The sequence below is a fragment of the Malus sylvestris genome, chromosome 12 (genome assembly GCF_916048215.2).
Source record: "Malus sylvestris chromosome 12, drMalSylv7.2, whole genome shotgun sequence".
NCBI lineage: Eukaryota > Viridiplantae > Streptophyta > Magnoliopsida > Rosales > Rosaceae > Malus > Malus sylvestris.
Window position 1 is genome coordinate 5,651,840 of NC_062271.1, and position 17,388 is coordinate 5,669,227.

General features: G+C 36.9%; 3 protein-coding genes across 10 annotated transcripts; 2 read left to right on the forward strand and 1 right to left on the reverse strand.

The window, feature by feature from the left end:
- LOC126591795 (uncharacterized) lies at positions 1-4,717 on the forward strand. 8 transcript variants are annotated; one of them, XM_050257483.1, is made up of 13 exons: positions 1-148; positions 247-332; positions 428-506; positions 970-1,049; positions 1,166-1,232; positions 1,929-2,000; positions 2,143-2,403; positions 2,502-2,664; positions 2,765-2,892; positions 3,165-3,358; positions 3,485-3,709; positions 4,107-4,312; positions 4,409-4,717. In XM_050257483.1, the coding sequence occupies exons 3-7, from the start codon at positions 440-442 to the stop codon at positions 2,331-2,333; spliced, it is 477 nt and encodes a 158-aa protein (XP_050113440.1). In that variant the 5' UTR covers positions 1-148; positions 247-332; positions 428-439; the 3' UTR covers positions 2,334-2,403; positions 2,502-2,664; positions 2,765-2,892; positions 3,165-3,358; positions 3,485-3,709; positions 4,107-4,312; positions 4,409-4,717. The 8 variants fall into 8 exon arrangements, with proteins under 8 accessions (XP_050113440.1, XP_050113441.1, XP_050113434.1 ...); XM_050257484.1 differs by having other exon boundaries at positions 274-332; XM_050257477.1 differs by having other exon boundaries at positions 1-332; positions 3,440-3,709.
- Positions 4,718-4,963: 246 nt separating this feature from the next.
- Positions 4,964-6,313, reverse strand: LOC126591794 (60S ribosomal protein L21-1). The gene is made up of 2 exons (XM_050257475.1): positions 6,003-6,313; positions 4,964-5,397 (listed from the first exon to the last, which is right to left on the reverse strand). Exons 1-2 carry the CDS (start codon positions 6,237-6,239, stop codon positions 5,140-5,142), a joined length of 495 nt encoding a protein of 164 aa, XP_050113432.1. The 5' UTR covers positions 6,240-6,313; the 3' UTR covers positions 4,964-5,139.
- Positions 6,314-14,546: 8,233 nt separating this feature from the next.
- Positions 14,547-15,395, forward strand: LOC126591792 (dirigent protein 22-like). Its single transcript, XM_050257474.1, has one exon. It carries the CDS (start codon positions 14,634-14,636, stop codon positions 15,222-15,224), a length of 591 nt encoding a protein of 196 aa, XP_050113431.1. The 5' UTR covers positions 14,547-14,633; the 3' UTR covers positions 15,225-15,395.
- Positions 15,396-17,388: the final 1,993 nt, after the last annotated feature.

Consider the following 17,388-nt stretch of genomic DNA (forward strand, 5'->3'; position numbering starts at 1 on the left):
GTAGTCTTTCCATGGGGCCAAATACCCAAATTCGATCATCCAATCGCCAACGTCCCCCGAAAACAGAGTCCAGCCTCCAGAAGCCTCCTCATCTCATTTACATTTATCAGCGCACTCGAGTGCAGATTCCGAAGGACACTTAACGAAGGTTCGATCTTGGTACCCTCCAAATTATACTAACCACAAACCCTAGCCCTAATTCCAAATTCCTAATTTCCAATTTCCCAATCTCTCTCTCACTAACAGTGCAAGAACCATATCTCACTTCGGTAGGTCTGGCCCTCCGGACATCACCGACACCTACTCTCTCCTCGTCCTCAACATCACCTTCCGTAAGCGCTCTCTCTCTCTCTCTCTCTGTTTTTAATTTGTTTTTGGCTGGTTTGAAGGTGGTAGTTTGTAGATTGATTGCAATTGTTATGAACAGGTACGAGCGCTGATGATCTGTTTCCGCTTTTCGATAAGTATGGCAAAGTTGTTGACATCTTCATCCCCAGAGACCCGAGGTTTGTCTCGATGAAGATGTTTTTTTTTTTCTTTTTTAATGCTTATTAGTCTGTTTCGTTCCTGAGAAATTGAATATCTTTGATTTGTTTGAAAACAATGTCTATGTACTTAGAAAAATCATGTGAGAAAATCGGTATTACGACAAGTTACGAATGTTTTGTTTGTGGTTGTACCTAAACATTCAAATTATTGTTATTTGTGCAATCTCTTATTTAATCATTATTTTTCTTATTTTTATGAATGCTTAGAAGATATGGGAATTCGACGCTTATGATCACCTGTTTATGGTGTTTGGGGGAGCAATAGCTTCTCTTGAAGTGGAGTACTAGTTAACTGTAGGAACTGCACATTTGAATTTATGTCCTTCCCTCCTTAATTTTTTTTTTGTTGTTTATGGTTAACAAAAATTGTTTTGTTTTCGATGACTGAATTTTGGACCTTTATTTCCCTCCTCTGGTTTAGGACTGGAGAGTCAAGGGGGTTTGCTTTTGTTTGATACAAATACGCAGATGAGGCTCAGAAAGCAGGTGAAAGGCTCGATGGTATTTGAATTTTCCGATTTTATAATTACTATTACTGTTAATAATTGTGTTTCTGCTACCTTTTTTTAATTGTCACTGCTTATTAAGTGTCTTGACAATTCTAAATACTTATGCAGGGAGAGTTGTTGATGGCCGGGAGATATCTGTTCAGTTTGCAAAGTATGGGCCAAATGCAAAGAGGATGTAAGTTTTCCAGTTTTTAATGTTTCTTACAGTGAATTCTTTAGGCTGAAGTTTATTTTTGGTACTTTTTGTACCTCTAGGGAATTATGAACTTGTAGTAGGTCTTCCCATATGCTTGTAATACTCTCTCTTAAAAAAAAAAAAAAAATCTTAACTACTGAATATGTGGCTCTTAAATTGTAGTAAATCCTTATTGAGGTTTATTCATCGACTGTTTTGTTAAATTGGCATATTCGTAATGTATTGTTACTAATGCTACCCTATTGTTTTTTTCTTTGGTACCAATACTTGTCACATAGATTGCAGTATCTGTTTTCAATCCTATACTCTTGTTTATGTTATAAATTATATATGCAGTGGGTCGATCTCTTTTTATTGTGCAACATTGCAGACAAAACTGAAAACCCATGTTTTGGTTAGAAGGGGTTCTGGTTGTCGAATCAAATCTTGTTTGTTAGGCTCAAAGGGTTTCTGTTGTGGAATCATGCAAGGATCCCGCAAATAAGGATTTGGTTTAACGCCTCAAATTCCTTTGAGCCAAAACTTAAGGGGTCTGGTCTGCAAATTTTCTTAGTGTGTTATTAATAACACTTGTTATTTCAGCTGCATTGATAATGAAATTGAACTTTGAAAATCTAATTTTTGTTTGTTCTGCGGCTTCCATTTACTTTCTTTTTGCTTTCACCTTTATTTCAGTCATAAAGGAAGGATTTCTGAAGCTCTACCAAAATCAAGGTACAGGTCAAGAAGTCGCAGTCCTCGGAGAAGGTTAGCCCTCCTTATGATTTCAAGAATCCTGAACTCAATTTGCTAGATCGTGCTTAGATTTTGACAAATACTCCAGTTTCATTCTTAAGCTTTTGATAGTATTCAAGTGAATGCCTAATACTTACTACTTAAAATCTCCCAGGTACCAAGATGACTACAGATACCGTGATTACAGGAGGAGAAGTCGCAGTAGGAGTTGGGATAGGTATGACCGTGACAGATACTATGGTAGGGACAGAGACTACTGTCGATGAAGCAGGAGCCGTAGTGCCAGTCCTGATTACTACAGGGGCAGGGGAAGGGGGCGCTATGATGATGAAAGGCGGAGTCTGACTCCATATAGGAGTCAGAGTCAGAGTCCATATTGGAGTCGTAGTCGGAGTCCATATCGGTCTATTGATAGGTTTTAATTCAAGCTAATTATCCTTTTTTGTTATGTTTATAGTTGTATGCTAGTTCTTCCTTTTGGTTCTCTTTAACGTATACTAATCTGCACTGCAGTGCCTCCCCTGCTCGGTGTAGCCCTAGTCCTCGGAAGAGCCCTTCCCCACTAAGCAGGAGCCGCAGTGCCAGCTCTGACAATCCCCCAACCTCTTGAAGTGTTTCACCACGTCATCGTCCTGCTGATTCTCGAAGCCCATCCCCTCGAAATTCTGATTTTGATGTGAGTTGGTGTCTACAGTTTTGATTGCTTCTGGAATTATTACTTTCTCTTGCATGGGCAGAAGAGTATTGGTTTGGTAACTTTTGACTGTATTTTACAGGATTGATATTGTTGTATGGAAACAATCATGGAAGCACCCTGAGTTGTGTACTTTTTGCAGCTCTGCTGATATCAGGGATCCTTGATCATCATGCTTGTTTCTTTTGGATCTTTTAAGTGCTAGTTCTGGTAGGACGGGTTTTCTTTAGTACTCTATTATATAAATGCTGCACCTTGTGCGTTTCTTTATTTTGCTGGGATCATCTGGCAACTTGTGGGCATTGTAGTTTGTAGATTGGTATTATTTTATTTACAGAGGATATTCTGTTGTAAGTTTCGTAGTGTATTTTCTTTCATTTTTGTTCTTGTGTGATCTATGGTCTATAGTCTATAGTCTTAAGTTGTCTAATTCTGTTTATAGGAAGACTGATTCATCATGAACTATTTCTTGGGTTTTATAGTTTTGTTCGTGAAAAAAGGAGTGATTGAGGCCAGGATAAGAGGATGTTGATTCGCAGCCGTTGATCCTGTTTCTAGTTTGTAGATGGATGGTTGTGGTTGTGATGGTGGTCTTAGAAGTATGATTGTTTTTCGCAGTGAGCTGGTTGCAGGGCCGGTAGCTTAAGCTGATTTTCTCCATACGTGATATATGTTGGTGAGAAATATGGCTTGGCTATTTGTTTCTGAAATGTTATATAATTAGGATTTCTATGTTTGACCTAATAGTCGGTTAAAGGGGTTTTAGCTGCTGTGGTGGTCGTAACTGGGTCTTTACCTGTAGCTGATGATGCTGCATGTGATTTGGACGGACATGTCGTTCCTTATGAACCTGAATGGGTTTGTAGTTGCTGTGATGGTAGAAATTGAACTGGTGTTTCCCTGTAGCCTGATGATGCACATGAGTTGGACCTGTGATTTAGTTACCGTGCTGCGGATGCCCAGTATGATACTCTCTCTGAAACCTTGTATGTTGGGCTCCACTTTGCAGTCACAGTAATGAGACACGGTAAACAAGTTTGTGGTTAATTTCTTTAGGCTATGTTTGGATGAGGGATTTTCAGGTCCCAAGGGATTAATGCCAAGTTAGTAAGGGACGGATTACAAATTATTAGGTAATAAGAGGGAATAGAATGGCACACATGAGCATTACAAAGTCATGTAAATGAATTTTATAAATGATTCCTTCCTGGTAGGGATTTGCAAACCCCTCACATGCCTTTGTAATGCTCATGTGGTGCATTTCTAATCCCTTTTATCGAGCATTTTGTAATCCATTACTTATTAACTTGACCTCAATCCCTTTGGGCTTGGGAAGTTTCTCAATCCCGTAGGGTGCTTAAGACTACTATATCTAGTCCCAACCTGTTTTCAATTGTATAACCTCTGCTGCTGGATTTATATAGATCTTGTATCACATGTTGGTGGCTCTAGCTGTGAAATGGTAGCTGATCAGTATTATGTTGTATCAGAATCTTGTGTGGGTTCGTGAACAACTGAAGTTGTAGCGAATAACCACCTGCTGCGGTGTTGCTGCCATTTCATGATGGGATCCGGTAGGCTATGACCAGTTGGGGCCCTGAGAATGGCTGCTTGGCTATCTACACTCTTTGTAAGTGTATTTTTCTTTCTAATTATAAAAAGTTTGGAATACAAAATGAGATTGTTGGAATACCAATAATAATTTCTTTTTATTTATTTATTTTAGATAAATGATATTATCTACACTACGGAAGAGGGTGACGGGAACTTCACAACAGTAATAATGTAGTTCAAATTCGTCATTAACGAGATTGGAGGAATACCAAGAGACTGTAGTACGAAGTTGTGGAAGTTCACATTATTTCGTCAATGAGTTTCACCATTTTAAGAGCACAGGAGATTGTTTTGATAGGCTATCAGGTATCCTTTAGAAAAGGCTCTGTTAACGCTCGAGCTATTGTAAAGACCAAAGGCGTATTCATTCGTACTTGTTCGGGATGGTACCGACCTGATATACATGCGTTTGGATGGACAAGTTGAGGGATGAAAGTGAGTTTAACGGGGCAAGTTGAGTAGCTCAGAGAGGTCAACTAAAAGCCATACGGGTTCTCATATCTGAGCTGCCCAACTCGCCCCGTTCAGCGAGCAGCATAAGCATTAAGTGAGAGTGGAAATCTCCAGACTAATAACAGCAACGCTATTTACTAAACTTGAGTTTAAAGCATTAAGTCGAGAGGACAATGCAAATGCAAAAGCTGAGGAATGAATAATCAGGAAAAGCTTTAATCACAACCCTAATAATTTCCACATTCGCATAAAATTGTACTTGAAAACATAACATATATCATAAGACAAAAATCCAAGCAGTCTCTACTGCGGCACATCAAAGTCGCTCAAAAATTTGTAAAACGAAACTACGGAAACATTTGAATTGACCAAAGCAAACGGAAATTAAACCTAGTACCCTCCTTTAAGATCATTGACGACATCATAAGGAATGGGAGTAACGGTTTCCATGACGGCACCTTCCACCCTGAAACCAGGCTTGGGTCCCTTTGGCTGCCTCTTGGTGCTAATGACCTCACCCTTTGCCTTAGCCTCGGCCTTCAGCTGATCATTCTTTATCTTCCTCAAACGGAATTCTTCGGTGCATCTTGATGGCTGCACATGCTCCACACGCACATGGATCCTCTTCCTGATGATTCTGTTTCCGACCTGATATCATATAGAAGCATACTGTTTAAAATCTTTGGTGACCAAATCCAAGGTTAAGTATGCAACAATCACTAAGACAATGGCAGTACAGGACTCCAATTCATACAGAACTTGACCATAAATTTAAGACAATGATCAACATTGCAATACTCAAACCAGAACTCCATATGGACCTACACGAACTATTAACCTACTCTCTCTAAAAAATCATCCTAAATCCATACAGCTGACCGCCCTTGGTAGGATAAGGCTTTGTTGTCGTTGTTGATGTGTGATACCCAACTTAACATACAGCATAAAATACAAATCAACAGTAGATTTAGCATCCAAAAGGTAGCATCAGACGAAACCCTAAAACATCCCTAGAAACATATAAATCTAAGCTACAATTTCCACATAACAACAAAAACCCCGGAAACAACACAGTTGTATTTTACCCTGATTCCATTTAGATACCATCAAGTCCAAATCAGACCTAAAGTGAAGAAATTTCAGCAAAAACCAACAAATCCAGACAAACATTTTCACACAAGCATATCATCTAACACCTTGCAGGCAATCCAAACTCCAAATGAATACACACGAAAACAAAAATGGAAATTAACCTGCTTGTTGATCTCGACACCGATGGCGCGCTTGGTGACGTTCCAGACGCGACCGGTACGGCCGTGGTAGAACTTGTGAGGCATACCCTTGTGGACGGCGCCGTTAACCTTGACATCGACATGGTCGCCGATCCGGTAGGTCTTGAGGTAGGTGGAGAGCGGGATGTACCCCTTCTTCCTGAAGGCCCTCGAGAACAAATCACGAGTCCGGGAACGGAGACCGTGTCCAGCCGGCATTTTTCAGAGGGTTCTGTGACTCTAGGGTTTGGTGGTTTCTTCTCTGAGAGTGGCTGCCTAAAGCCCTGTGACCCTGTTATCTTGCTTTTATAGTAGGTCTGGTGAGCCGGGTAGGGTTTTCAGGGTTTGTTGTTGAGATGTGGGCTGGGCTTATTGTGTCAACAAACATTGGATTTTATTATTGTTAAGATGGCCCATGTTTAATGGGCTACAATTTGGCCTGTTTTAATTTTACAAGGTTTGAATTCTAAACCCTGGCCCAAGATTTATTCAATGATAAGAATGTGTTCCTATTAATGCATTGGAACGTTTATTTATTTGGAATCGAGAAGTCTTGAATCAAAATGACATCTTTTATGTATGAATTAAATAATCCTTGTTGCCGATAAAATAAAAAAAGAAGTTTTAACGAAACATTCCTGGTACTGTTCACTTTTAACGAAAAACCACATTTTTAACTTTCTTGGTACTATTCACTTACACATTTATTTGTCATTTTTCATTAAAACTAAAGTTTTTTTTGGACTTTTCGTTAGTTTTTCTAAAAAGTTCTTTTTTTTTTTCTTTCATTTAGTCCGTAATGAATAACTATCTAAGTTCAAGGTATATCGAAGATAGAGGCGAATCATTTTTCATGTTGAGGCAATTAGATAGGAAGGAACTTATCCCTTCTAAACCTGTAGTACTGGAATGAGGACAATAGGGAGGGAGAATTGGCAAATAGTTTTCTTAATGAGAATTCAATTTCTACCTTTCAGTTGGACATAATTTTTGTTCAACTGAGTTATCCTTTTGAGTCCAATTCTAACTACCAAAAAAGATAAGTGTGTAGTACAAAGAGTTTTTCTTGGTTGTCGTGTGATATAAGAGTTTAACCTTAACAAAACCTTGAAAAATTAAACTTGCTATGGATTGTTAACTCATTTTATAAGACTTAAGTGACTCGTTACCCTACACTTGTGGAGGCCAATATACATAGATGAATATGCATAGTTTATTTTTCTCGGGAATCTTCTTGTTTAAACACAACTATTGGAGTATAAAAGATCGTTTGGAATTTGTTTCTCTAAAACTATTTATGTTCATAAGTGCTTACAGGTTTCTATAAGCAATCCTAAACAAGCTTTAGGTGTAAACACAAAATAGTCATTTACATAAATATTGGGTAAGAGGTCTAACCCAACAAGATCGTCTTGGGCTTACTCGAGAGGGTACGAATCAAATTCTTGTTTCTTTATTTTAATTGGGTTGGGCTTGTCATAATAATATGGTTTAACTTCAAATTCGGCGAGAATTGAACTGACATTTCACTTATAAGTGAAGATGAATACCACGAGTCCTTACTACTATTCTGGTAATCAAGGAATGAGGAGTTTGTGAATCGCCTTGTGACATGAGAAATGTTTTAGCCTTGATGGGCGAGTGTCTGCAGGTTGTAGGATGATTCTCAACTCTCTCCATTAACATGTGAATGTTACTATTTAAACTAGAATATTGCTATTCACACACTTATTTTTACTTTTCATACATTTTGTTAAATTTTTGCTATTGATCTTCTTCGATCTATTTGATCTGACGACCGAAAATTGAGAAGGACGTGGAGAAGTAAAATTCAATGTGTGGATAACACTAACCTTAAATTAGTACGAACAGAGTTTTAATTTCAACGTAGACCAACTCTCAACAAATCTCACATGCAATAACAGTAAAAAAAAAACACTTGTGTAAACAACTGACCATCATAATACCACAAAACATACTCGTACACCAACCAAACCAACTGATCTAAACTATAATGGTCGGTTTGGTTTGATTTTAACAAAGGGGCTTTTAGATCTAGGTCAAAAAACATAGAGAGTTTTTAGGAGTGAGTCCAGTTATCTAATTATATGTTTTTATTTCTTTTATACTCATTTTATATTTTCTAAAAATATTAAAAATCAATTAAAATCTTTTAATATTATGCAATTTTCAACTCCAAAATATCTAATTAATATCTTATAACAAAAAAAAAAAAATATACTAACATAAATCTATCTGCAAAACATTCTACCTTAACTCAAGTAGCAAATATATGAATGTATATTATACCTATATGACACACCCCGACCGGAGTCGAGACGTGCTGGCCGTCACGTGATAGTGACGTAGCCATGAGCGCAAAGAGGAAGCGATAAAGAGTAAGAAAAATGCTAACAATTTAAAACCTATTAACTAACAATCCCAATTAGGAAAGGATGCCAATGAGAGTTTAAGTGGATAAATACACTTTCAGAGCAATAAGAGCGTCTAGTTGCAGTCGAGTAGGATGATTACTAAAGTACAACACCCGAAGGTGAATCCTACTTTTTCAGATTATGTCAGAACACCGTTGGAGTCCTCGTGGCCACCAAACTCTGCTATCTAAGACCTGGAGGGGCGAAAAACAAAGTTGAATGGGTCAGTAAAACACATTTATACGAAGACCTTATTTTCCTTTGAATATACTAATCCCTCGCTGTAAAACAAGTATATGGTTACTTTCCCAGAAAATAGATATAAGCATATACATAAATATATATATGAACGTGTATCAAATCATTTCATGCTTCACATAATCATAAACTTATGCATACCATGCCAAGATATAACAAAGTAAACAATTCAGGTAAGAATGATTTCATAAAAATATAATACGTTAGCCGGAACCCCTGTGGTAGTCTGTACGGCTGAATTCATAGCTCAAACTCAATCTAGCCGGAGTCACTACTATGACCTATACGGCAATATATTGCACATAAGTCGGAACCACTGAAAAGGGTCTGTACGACAAGGTTGAGTGTAATATAATTATGCTCAATTCTACTATTTCAATGCTAGCTGTGCGATAATACGTTAGTCACCTACGACTTGGAACCACTTATAATGGTCTCTACGACAAGACCGTGCACCTAATTGGATCTAATGTGAGCATATGGTGCGGGATGTGACACAATATATAGGCATGTGCCAGCTCTCTCTGGCTAAATCGCAATCACCCTGGGTGCAAGTTTATGAGCTATCGCTTCTCAATCACATATCGCATCATCGATGATTTACATAATCACACATCAATTCATGCACGAAACATAATTGTATATGCATGGCATTTATGGCATGGAATTTAAATTGCATTTCCTTTAAATACGTTTTCTGGGAAAAACGTCAAGTGTATATATATATATATATATATACTGAAAATAACTGCCCACTCACCTAGGGTCCACGCTACGACTCTCTAACATCAGAACCAAGACGTCTCGAACAGTTGGTGCCTAAAACAGTTATCAAACCACATCTCAGAACTCAATCTAGCCGGAGTCACTACTATGACCTATACGACAATATATTGCACATAAGTCGGAACCACTGAAAAGGGTCTGTACGACAAGGTTGAGTGTAATATAATTATGCTCAATTCTACTCTTTCAATGCTAGCTGTGCGATAATACGTTAGTCACCTACGACTTGGAACCACTTATAATGGTCTCTACGACAAGACTGTGCACCTAATTGGATCTAATGTGAGCATATGGTGCGGGATGTGACACAATATATAGGCATGTGCCAGCTCTCTCTGGCTAAATCGCAATCACCCTGGGTGCAAGTTTATGAGCTATCGCTTCTCAATCACATATCGCATCATCGATGATTTACATAATCATACATCAATTCATGCACGAAACATAATTGTATATGCATGGCATTTATGGCATGGAATTTAAATTGCATTTCCTTTAAATACGTTTTCTGGGAAAAACGTCAAGTATATATATATATATATATATATATATATATATATATATACTGAAAATAACTGCTCACTCACCTAGGGTCCACGCTACGACTCTCTAACATCAGAACCAAGACGTCTCGAACAGTTGGTGCCTAAAACAGTTATCAAACCACATCTCAGAACTCTTATCCATAGAATATGTAATTCACATAACACATATCCTCAAGGGCATTCAAGAATAATGCGAGACCCGTTGATCAAAGGTCAACCGTCGACTAAGTTCGACGGTAGGGTCATAACCCCAAATAACTCAATCTGGAAGATCCACAGCTCAGATTTCTAATCTGTCACTTCCCAAGATATACATTAAGCTTCTAGAACAACATACTAAAATTTCGTTACGATCCGACGGTTGGATCTCCGCTAATTTCTAAAACTAAGTGGCAGTTAACATTTTATTTTATGAACTTTCAAATCCAATTCGGGAAGATCCGTCTATCAAATTCCCGATCCGTAAGTTCCTACATTCTTCAAATATTACGTACTACTACGTATCAAAGTTTGGTGACTATCCGACGGTTGGATAGTCGATTCACATAATGGCCTATTAACGTATCTTAGAGAATTTTGGCTCTAACAATCAATCTACGTCATTCACTTCTCAAAAATGAATTCAAGACATCACATATAGTCTAAAAATAACATTGGCGGCCCTCAGGCCACGCGCCGCCTCATTAGCCGCCGCGGGTGGCGGTCGGCCTCCCCGGCTCGTCGGAAAATTCAACTATTTCTAAAAATTATCAAAGTTTTTAGATTTGAAGATCTCAATGAGTAGAACAACTTTCATACATGTGACCAAGGCCAATTTGGCTTGGAAACACTTCAATTTCACCAAAATCCGTGCGGACTCGAGAATTTGGTGTGCTTCGATTTGACCTCCAAACTTGTTCCAACGCCTCCACCACTGCTTGGGCTTTGTTCTAGACCTCAAGAGGATGTTATGGGTGGTGACAATTGGAAGGAATTGCTTCGGGATTGGATGATTCGAAGCCAAAGCCGCCGCACCCCTTTCTTGCGGTTTTCTCCATTTTCAAAGCCACAACTCTCCAAATTTGAGATGGAATGGATAGAAGAAGGGTCATAGAGTGTTTCCCATGAGGGTTCTTGAAGCAATTCGCTGGAAAAATGGGTGAAAATCATCGAAAATAGGTATGGGTGCCGACCGGGTCAAGAACGGGCCAAGGGGATCCGGCCGATCCTTCGCGCCACTCTTTCCTTCCTTTCCCTCCTTCCCCTTTTCTGGTTGGCCATCCTCTCCTTCTCTCTTCTTCTGATTTGCCAGCTCTCTATCTTTTCTCTCCTGGAGCTCCTACTCTCTTCCTCTAGTTGGGCAGCTTTGCCCAATCTCTTCTTCTTTTTCTTTTTCTTCTACCAGCCACACACACACACACACGTGACCTCCCTTCTTCTTTTTATTTTCTTTCCTTTCCATCCATTTCAACACTTACATACATAACACACCACAACGCTCATAACCGGGGGTAAAATAGTAAATTCACGTCCTTGATAATAAGATAATACATATCTTCGGGACGGGCTGTCACATATAAGTGAGATATGAAAACTAACTAAAAGGTAGAAAAAACATAATATATCTACAAGCAAGACACATTAATCTGTGACAGGTTGACTATGAAAAAGAATCTGTCATATAGGTAGATAAATACAATTAACCTATGATATAGGTTGATTATAAAAATTAAAATAAAATCTATAAATGGGTTAAAGCACGAGGAAGAACAAGAAATAACAAATAAATAAATAAAAAGAAATAATCAAAGAGATAATTAGGAAGAAATTTGATTTTTACAATAATTTTTTCATTTAAGAGATAATTATTGATAATAAAATAATTAAATTTAAAGAATTGGACCTATTCTAATAAACTGGACTATTCCTACTATTGGCTCAAAAAATTGGAGTTATATCAAGTTTCCCCTTTAACAAAAAACAAATGTCAAACAATTTAAAAATTGAATTGAACCGTTTTTTTTGTTTTGTTTTGATACTTTTGAAACTGACTAAAACCAAACCGAATTGACCATGTATCTTTTAATTATTAATTTATTTATTTTACACATGTCAACGTGTTATAGGTTACTAGAGACCTTACCATACACATATCAAAATCTTCAACATATTATAAGTTGTAATGACTATTAACAATTAAGAGATTTATACGTGTTTTAAGCTTATGTGAGGTTCTAATTAATAAGGACTTTCAGCTAAAACTAGATTGGCATAACTCTTCATTTTGGTCCCTAAGATTTGAAATCGATAAAAGTGGTCTCTGAGTTTGTCCACCATCAATCATTTTGGTTTTTCTGTGAAAAATCTCCATTAAATAAAGATAAAATTACAAAAATACGCTCAACTTTTTGTCAAATCATTTTGGCCCATTTTTTTTTATTAAATTGAGGGTATTTTTGTCATTTTGATCCTTATTTAACAAAACTTTTTACAAAATGACCAAAATGATTGATGATGGACAAATTCACAGCCCACTTCTATTGATTGCAAATCTCAGGGACCAAAGTAAGGAGTTATGCCAATTTCAAGGAGTATTTTGGCTAAAAAGCCATTAATAAATCATAAGCTAGCATGAGATTTTTATTTGGAAAAGTGTTATTCACACATCCAATTTTACCTCTCACACATCTTTGTTAATTTTTGGTCATTGATCTTCTTCAATTATCTGACGGCCAAAAATTGAGAAAGAGTATGAGAAGTAAAATGCTTGTGTGGATATCACTACCCTTTATTTAATTGAAACTTAGTTCTATTTGACTTGGTGAACTTTTTATGTTTCGAAAAGTATAATCTTTCAATCGAATTGGATGCGTGAGATGTGTAGATGTTTAGAACATTAAAACTCTTGAAATGTTGAACCTTTTTATTTATGTGTTGAATAGGTTTAAAATGACCGAACCAAACAAAATCAAACCGATTAACAATATTTTGGTTTGGTTTTAGTGGCGGTATATGTCAAAACCGAACCATTGGGTACTAATTAGTTCGGTTATTTTTAGGAGTCAAAACAAATCAAATATATCCGTGACCACCCCACCATGAAACCATACAGCATACTGCTCCTTTTGCAGACCATGTTAAAGACTCTTCTTTTCTCATTGGTCAAGATTCTTGCGGAAGATTACAAATGCAGACAATAAGGACCATTAGAGACCATCCCATTCCCCTTTATTTTTTTCTTTCAGTCACAAAGTTGCATTACTCCAATAGACTTTGCTACTTTTTGGTCGTCTTTGCACCACACTCTACGTTTTTTTTCTTTCAGTCACAAAGTTGCATTACTCCAATAGACTTTGCTACTTTTTGGTCGTCTTTGCACCACACTCTACGTTATACCCGATGAAATTGAGGTTTTACCATAAAACCAATTGGTAATATGGAAAGTAGCCCAATATCATATAAGCACATAGCAAACCTTGTCTCTCACTGATGTGGGACACTTCTCAACACGTCCCCGCACGTGTGACGGATTTTCAAGCCTACACGTGGACAACAACTGGGTGACGTGGAGCGCATGTGACCGTTTGGCTTCACACGAGGACAACCCGCTCTGATACTATGATAAAATTGAGGTTCCACTATAAAACCAATTGGCAATATGGGGAGTAGCTCAAGACCATATAAGCACATAGCAAACATTATCTCTCATTGATGTGAGACAACTCTCAACAATACCATTTCTTTTCTGGCATGGAATTTGCATATTTCCAGAAGACTGTTGGTTTTAGTCGTCTTTAGATAGCAGCCAAATCTTCCTTTAACTTCATTGTGCTCTCAACAATACGGCAACCGTTTGACCTCCATGGACTCAACAATATGGCAACCCCTAATTTCTTCATTCTTTGTAAGTGTGTGGAGGCTAGGGTTTTTCTTTCAACACCTTTTGCTTGTTTCTTTATACTCAAAGTTAATGCAGTGGAGCCTCCTCCTACCAAACCTTGAAAAGAACAACAAATACTGGGCTCCTTCGTCTAAGACTTATGGTTGTTTTTGGTAGAAGAATTTTGAGTTTGACGAGTATGCTCACACGTATTGTTATTCTTCATCTGTTATACAATATTGTTGATATTTTATTAACCTATATTATAGTATTAGTAAATATAAACATATATTATAACACCATAAATTAATAACACCACATAGTTTGACGATGAGAGCAAATATTTTTATTCTCAACGAACGTGCTGTGTCAATACGACACAAAATGTGTCTTGTCAAAATGACTACATCTAAAATAGTCCAATACATCCTACATTTCGATTAAGAATTTAATAATCTTAGAGAAAAAGTAACTTTTTAAAAGGTTAAAATACACTATAAAATCCAACAAAATCTATTACTTTTAAAGTTCTTTAAAATCAAATCCCAATTAAACACACTCCCAAATACTTTTCCCATCTGTCACAACTTGTTATGCCAACTTTTACAATTATTCAAATCCATTTCGTTTTCTATATATTAAGGTTGCCCAAAACAAAACTACCGGTCCTAAAAACCTTTTGTACTTCTCTCTCCTTCAAAAAGCTCTATACCATCCTCAACTCTCTACAATGGTCAAGAACCTCCAAAACCTCAGTTCTACCTACACCATTCTCATAACCATTTCCTTCTTCTTCTTCTCAACCCTTGTCACTTCAGAGACTCACCATTTCTCAGGACCCTTATCTCCATCAAAACATGGTCTAAAGAGAGAGAAACTGAGCCATCTGCACTTCTACTTCCATGACATAGTAGGTGGCCGAACCCCCACGGCAATTAAAGTGGCTGAGGCACTCACGACAAACACTTCCATGACTGGCTTTGGCACCGTGGTCATGATGGACGATCCATTGACTATCGGCCCTGAATCGAGCTCTAAGCTAGTCGGAAAAGCCCAAGGTATTTATGCTTCAGCTTCACAAAGTGAGGTGGGCTTTTTGATGGCTTTGAACTTTGTATTTGTTGAAGGGAAGTATAATGGTAGCACTCTCAGTGTGTTGGGGCGCAACGCCGTGTTCTCAGCTGTGAGGGAGATGCCGATAGTAGGAGGAAGTGGGCTTTTCCGATTTGCTCGTGGCTATGCTCATGCTAGCACTCATCAGTTTGACATCAAAACTGGAGATGCTGTTGTGGAGTATAATGTTTATGTCTTCCATTATTAACTGGTGTACGTGTTGTTTGTTTTCCTAGCTTTTTTGTGGCTTTTACATATGAATTTTGAATCAGTCTTGTGGCTCAATTAATTTTCCAATCCCCTGCTGATTCTTTTTGAAGATTGTAACTCTTTGTTATTGTTTTCAATAAATATCGTTACTGCTTAAAATGAAACAGAATATACTTTTTCTTTTCATCCCATAAATCATTCACATTTGAGTCCTATGTAAAGAAGATTCATAAATCTAGCTATCACATTGCTATAATTTGTAATAACATTGATTATTGTCATTTGTTACTAGTACTCCGGTTCAGATTATAAGTATGGAGATACATGAATACACAACAGAAAATCCTTCGTCTTCTGGTAATTATTCAATAAAAGGGCATATTCCAGGAAGCCACCTGAAGATCAATCTCGAAAATCTTTGACTAGAGTAACTATTGATCAATCTTTGTTTATAAGAAATGCTTCCACATGAGATGAATCATGGTGATCATAGATATCTATATGTGATTTGACATAATTTCATATATCACATAAATTTTAATGGGATATGGATGATAGAAGAATGAATGACATTGTAACTACAATTAAGGTTCGAAAAAGTATCATGATTTATCATGATTAGTTCACGTATGCTTCTACTAATTCGGGTAGTCATGAAATGATGTTAGGTGTCAATCATGATTTGTGGAGTTAATTAGTTTGTTGATGCACAAAACCAGAAGAGTCTTGGAACACCGTAAATCCGACCGTGAATCTGCAAGAAATGTAAAGAATACAAGATGTATCGTGATTCACCCTAATGTTTGGACTACGTCCACACTGATATTGTATTTCTCTGAGAGGATTGTGAGGGAGAGAGCCTCTGTAATGAGAGTGAGGCTTTTCTCTGAATATGGGAGGCTTTGGGGAACGCAGGCCTAAGAATTGGCCTCCCTTAATGAGGGGAGTGAGGAGTCCTTTTATAGAATAAGGGTTCCTCACTTATTACATATTTGCCCCTTCATTTATTACATAATTACATTTGAGTTCTCCGAGTATTTATACGAGGTCTAAATACGGAGGCTCTAAGTATGGTACAAACATAGTTAATTATTTCATTGCAGGCTTTGGTTGGAACCTAAGAGGTTGCACACATATAGTAGTTCTAGCAACGTTAACTAGGATGAGGATAAGATATATGGAGTTTTAATGAAAATAGCTTGGATTAAGTTTGATTTAACCAAAAACAACTATATACTATTATTTAACTAAAATGGCTTCATATTTAATCATAAAGGACAAAACTAATCCATATCATGCCTTTAAACATTGAGCACACATGAGCTAAACTAAAAGCCCAAAACAAAATAAATTCTTTTTCCAGCCTTTGTCCCTAACTGAGCCTATTCTGTCTTAAAACTCACCATTCGGTCTCCTCCCTCCTTTTGATAAACTCGTTTACAGCTTAAAAATTTAAGGAAAATTAATAAAAACTTTGAGTTTTAACGATAAAGATAAAATAAATAGTAAAATAAACAGTATCATAAGCTTTTCGTTAAAGTTTCATTTTAATGTAACATAGGAAAACATCAATCATGTTAAATACCCATGAGCAAAAGTTGACTTTCATTATTAAGATTCTTTCATTATTTTTTGGACTCCTGGGCTTTGGCTCCCAATACAAAGTACAATTAAGCCTTACCAATACAAAGTAAAATCAAAGCAACTTTACAAAGCGAATGATTTATAAACAAACAATTGCAAACTGCAATTTCTTTTTGCTTTCGTGTAAACAATGAAAGACTAAACTCACTATAATAATGAAAAGCAAAGACATACTTATTCACGAAGGGCATAAAGATTGATTTAATTAATTTCGAAATATATTTTTTATTTATTTTATTTATAAACATATATATAGATATATATGCAAAAACATGCAATCACACGTATTGCCGCTGCAAGTTAATTGCTAGTGATAATTTTGTTTCCCCTGATTTAAGGACATTGAAGCATGCCATTTGACTTCCAATATATATTGGCCATAATATATAAATGTAATTAATTGTGTAACAAGCTGCTTCTCAATCTTTTAAAACAATTAATTAGTTAACGATGTTAAAGCATGAGTTAATTGTCTTTCATGAGATAGACGTACAATTTGCTATTGTTTAAAAAATAGT

Excerpts from the sequence above, each read along its gene's own strand:
- LOC126591794 (XM_050257475.1), bottom strand. The coding sequence starts at position 6,239 with ATGCCGGCTGGACACGGTCTCCGTTCCCGGACTCGTGATTTGTTCTCG. Across the intron at positions 5,398-6,002 it reads GTGTCGAGATCAACAAGCAG|GTCGGAAACAGAATCATCAG; the intron begins GTTAATTTCCAT and ends ATATGATATCAG.
- LOC126591795 (XM_050257477.1), top strand. The coding sequence starts at position 440 with ATGATCTGTTTCCGCTTTTCGATAAGTATGGCAAAGTTGTTGACATCT. Across the intron at positions 1,233-1,928 it reads GGGCCAAATGCAAAGAGGAT|TCATAAAGGAAGGATTTCTG; the intron begins GTAAGTTTTCCA and ends CCTTTATTTCAG. Across the intron at positions 2,001-2,142 it reads AGTCGCAGTCCTCGGAGAAG|GTACCAAGATGACTACAGAT; the intron begins GTTAGCCCTCCT and ends AAAATCTCCCAG.
- LOC126591792 (XM_050257474.1), top strand. The coding sequence starts at position 14,634 with ATGGTCAAGAACCTCCAAAACCTCAGTTCTACCTACACCATTCTCATA.